The following is a 4,099-nucleotide window of genomic DNA, read 5'->3' as shown; positions in this document are numbered from 1 at the left end:
ACACACACACACACACTCAAATTAATATTATCTTCTTTAATTCATTATGCTCCATTCCCTCATCTGTATGCTTTTCTCTCTGGCGCTGCTCATATTGGCTCTGAGGCGTTTTCAAGAGGGCAAGATTAGACTTCCTGATAGGAAGTTATTAAAAGCCAGCATGCCTCTGAACTTTAGCTTCTGAAGAAGTCTGAAATCAGCATTTTCACACTGTGTGACTTTCTGTGTGTATACATTTACTTCAGTTTACAGAAGCTCTTCATGAGGGTACACACATGCTATGATAATCCCAAACATTTTGTTAGGTCAGACGGTTTTGATGTGTGCATACACATCCTCTTGGATTACTTATTTAGAGCACATGGTCAATAAATTCCCTGTGACCAATCCCCCTTTTCTGGGCTGTGTACATGAGTTCAGATGTAGCCAATGACTTCATTTTGCACAAAGCTTTCACTGCAGCCACATTGGCTGTGCACATCTGGATGGAGCGGCTGCACTGTAATCTTTAGAGCTGGCACGGTGTGCACAGTTGCATTTCAGATTGGCAGGATGCAGTTGAGCCGCTATGTACGTCCAATCATCAGATATTTTCAATACCCTTGATCTTTGAACTCGAGCTGAAAGTAGGCCATCCAGCACACAAGCCTCTTACGATGGAGGTCGGGTTCCATTCAGTAATTGACAGAAATTTAATTTGACTCTTTCCTCCATCTACTAAAAAAGCCCTGATGTGCCCATGAGCAAGCACCTGCTCCCTTTGCTCTGTGGCCAACAGTCTCCTCTGGCTTTAGTACACAGATGTTAGCATGCTGACGTTAGAATTGACCTCAGAGTGCCTTTGTGCTTAAGTAGCCTCACAGAGCCACTAGCACCGCTGTAGACTCTTAGAGTGAAGTGTAAGCATAATGAAGGCACACAGAACACTCTTTGGATGTAGAGAGTTCAGCTCAGAAAGGTTGATATTACTGAGCTACCAGACTGAGGTTTATGTGCAAAGTGTGTTTGGATTATTTGTGGTTTCAATGTGCTTGTTTTGCCAAGGAGATTGAATATAAAAAACCTATTTCATATTCCTCATAATAATGTAGGTAGTTCTGTTTCGTATTTAGAGCAGGGTGTAATTACAGGGATCTGAACTAGCATATGCCCAGGGCTGAATCCTGACAGAGTGCTCAGTTGTGTGTGTGTGTGTGTGTGTGTGCCCGAGTATGTGTGCTGGCACCAGCTTGCCGACCCACTGTCTCCGTCTGCGGTTAACTGAGCTCTCTTCAGCAGGGAACATCTCTCTCTCTCTTTCTCTCTTTCTCTCTTTCCTCTTCGTCTTCCACCACTACAGTCTTTTGTCAAGGTTTTTGTCTTCCTGCACCACTCTTCCCATTTACTTTAATTTCCGTCTAGCACTCTTCCCCCGGTTTAGACCACACCATCTCATCTCCTTTTCTGTTTATTCCTCCCCCTCATTTATACTACCTCGTTTTCCTCATCTCTCCATCCCTTCCTCCCTCCTCACTAATCTCTTTCCCTGTCCTATCCAGTGATAATAATCCCCCGCTTAATGTAATTGGACTCTGTAATCTTTGGTTAGCAACAATCAGCCTAATAGACAGCCTGGCTGGCTCTTTGTCCACACTAGTGTCCCCATCCGCTGACATCCAGTCTCCCAGTGTAGCCAATTAAATCTAGATCGTCCCAAACTCCCTTCAGCAAACTGATCTGCTGATGACAGAGCAGAATGGAGCACTGGTGGGCACAGTATCTCACTCGACTCGTGCTTTGTGGTGCATATATTACCCTGTAAGTGAATAATATAGTGTGATAATGCAGAGAGAGAGGTGAGTGGATAGATGGTGACAACTGCTGAGGAAACGTGACAACAAAAGGAAACAATTCCCTTAAAAATAGAAAATGTAGTGCTACTGCTTTCATCTGAAATCAGAGTGGCGCTTTGAAGCTTTTATTTTGACAAAAAAAGGAAACTGTCCTTTGTAGCTGTGTCCTTTCTAATGCAGTCGGTGGCTACAGATGCCCGATTTAAGTTCACTATTCTCGGTCAGTCACCAGTATCAAGAGTGTGATTTAAGAGTAATGACAGAAGGTCATTTTTTTAATGCACATTCCTGAACCAGTCCATGATCACTATGGAAACAGTGTGAGTGTGCGTGCGTGCATGTGTGCGCCCCTTTTAATCTGAGGGAGCGGATCTGCAGCTCCCACAGATTTGTTATATTAAACTGTAATCTTTTATCATCTCTAATCTATTAGATCACCGACTGCTCCTCTTGCTGCCCTCATCTCTGCGTGTGTGTGTGTGTTTGTTTGTGTGTGTGTGTGTTTGTGCTCGCATATCTGTATATATGTGGGTGTATGTCCCAAGGCAACACATTCTTTCATCTTTTTATATCACCATCTCCCACATTCCCTCCCACTCATTGAACTGTGATGTAGTCCTGCAGTGTTGTGTTAGAGAGACACCTGGTGGTAGATGTAGGAAATGGCCTGCACATGCAGTTCAATGTAAATATCCTCTCATAAATGACTACAGTATTACATAAACTGTGAAAATATGTATACTGACAATAAATGAATGTCATTGGCCCTCTCTGTCTATTTTCATTCTTAAAAAATGCAGTTGCTTACAATGCTTGTTTTGTCATACTAAAACACCAGTCCAAAACCTAAAAGTTTAAAATTTATAGTGATTTTATACAGAGAAAAACAGGAAATCATCACATTTGAGAAGCTGCAGCCAGAGAATGTTTTGCATTGTTTGCTTCAGAATTGGTTCAGATGGTTATTTGATTCTGTTCTGACAATGTACTAATTAATTAATCAACTTACTGTTTCAGTTCTACCAGTGCTAAATGTTTTGTGGAACAAAGCATGACCACAACAATTGTAATTTTATTTTAAACACTGTTGTTTAATGTTAATTGCAGCCCAATAAGAAATTTAATTATTTTAAAGGTCTAAGGTTCTTCAAAATATTTGTCTCATCAGCGGACCACAACTCAAAGATACTCAGTGTGCAATGATTTTAAAAGAGACAAAAGCAACATTTGAGAAAAGGTTGGGGCATTTTTGCTCAATAAACAGTTTAAATGATTAATAATTGTTATCACATCCTTCTGGTTGTTTGACTAATGGATCAACCAGTGTCCCAGTAAGCCCTAACAGTGTTGATTTGGGCATTTATTATTTGCTTTTATTTCTGTGCAGAGGGCCAATTTGTCAGCATCAGAAGAGGATTGTGGGTGATCGTTTGTAATACACAGCTTAATTGTGTAAACTCTTTTGAAGCTAGATTCCTCTTTTTGCTATTTTTCTTGTTACATAATCAAAATCAACACAGTGGAGAATAGATATGATTAGCTGAAAATGACCACCATGATCACTGTTTTATAACTCCAAAGACACACAGGCTTTAAATCCACAAGCGCAATGAAACTGCTTCTTCTTATCAGAGGCCAACAGCTCAATCTGTGGTTTTAACAGGAAGCTCTCCAGTGACAGTGTGTGAAAATATTAGAAAAGTTAAATTGTGAATGTTTGCATATGTGTGGTGCATTATTTTGCATAGTGCTATGGTATGAGGTTAATTATTCTGCTGATACCGTGGCTGCTTGCCAGTTTTTACCAGCAGCACAAAGGACCCTCTTTACACTCAATACATTCAGAGCGCTGATCAGGCTATGCGTTTATCTGAAAATAATGCATACTCTGCGACACTTGACCTTCTTGTATCGTTTACCACTCTCAGGAAGCCTTCCCACCCCCTGCTGAACTCCTTCATCAGCCACATGGGCCTGGGAGGGCGTGGCCATTGGGAGTCACCACTGAGCTCTGTTCCCCGTCTGCCCAACCACAGTGTCTGTGAGATGGGAGAACTCACGCAGACAGGTAGGCGAGGAAGTTCTCCCCACACAGACAAACAATCAGCCTCAAAATATTTCTTTTAAGTTCTTGTAATTTTTGTTTGTTCCCACAAATGCATCTATCTACACTGTGTTCCAAATTATTATGCAAATATGATTTCAAGTAAAAAAAAAACATTAGATTTTTTGTTTTTCAATTAAAGTTTTTAATTGTGCTGCTTCCC

At 41.0% G+C, this 4,099-nt stretch overlaps 1 protein-coding gene across 1 annotated transcript in view; it reads left to right on the top strand.

Annotated features, from left to right (window-relative positions):
• LOC118341968 (2-phosphoxylose phosphatase 1-like) overlaps positions 1–4,099 on the top strand; it is a 10,121-nt gene that overhangs the window by 5,285 nt on the left and 737 nt on the right. The window contains exon 4 of the mRNA XM_035680393.1: positions 3,761–3,900. Coding sequence (XP_035536286.1) covers positions 3,761–3,900 — 140 coding nt within the window. The remainder of the gene's footprint in view (positions 1–3,760; positions 3,901–4,099) is intronic.

Source organism: Morone saxatilis, unplaced genomic scaffold (assembly GCF_004916995.1).
Source record: "Morone saxatilis isolate NCDOM2014 unplaced genomic scaffold, NCSU_SB_2.0 Contig8, whole genome shotgun sequence".
Taxonomy (NCBI): Eukaryota; Metazoa; Chordata; class Actinopteri; family Moronidae; genus Morone; species Morone saxatilis.
This window is presented reverse-complemented; position numbering and strand designations above follow the sequence as displayed.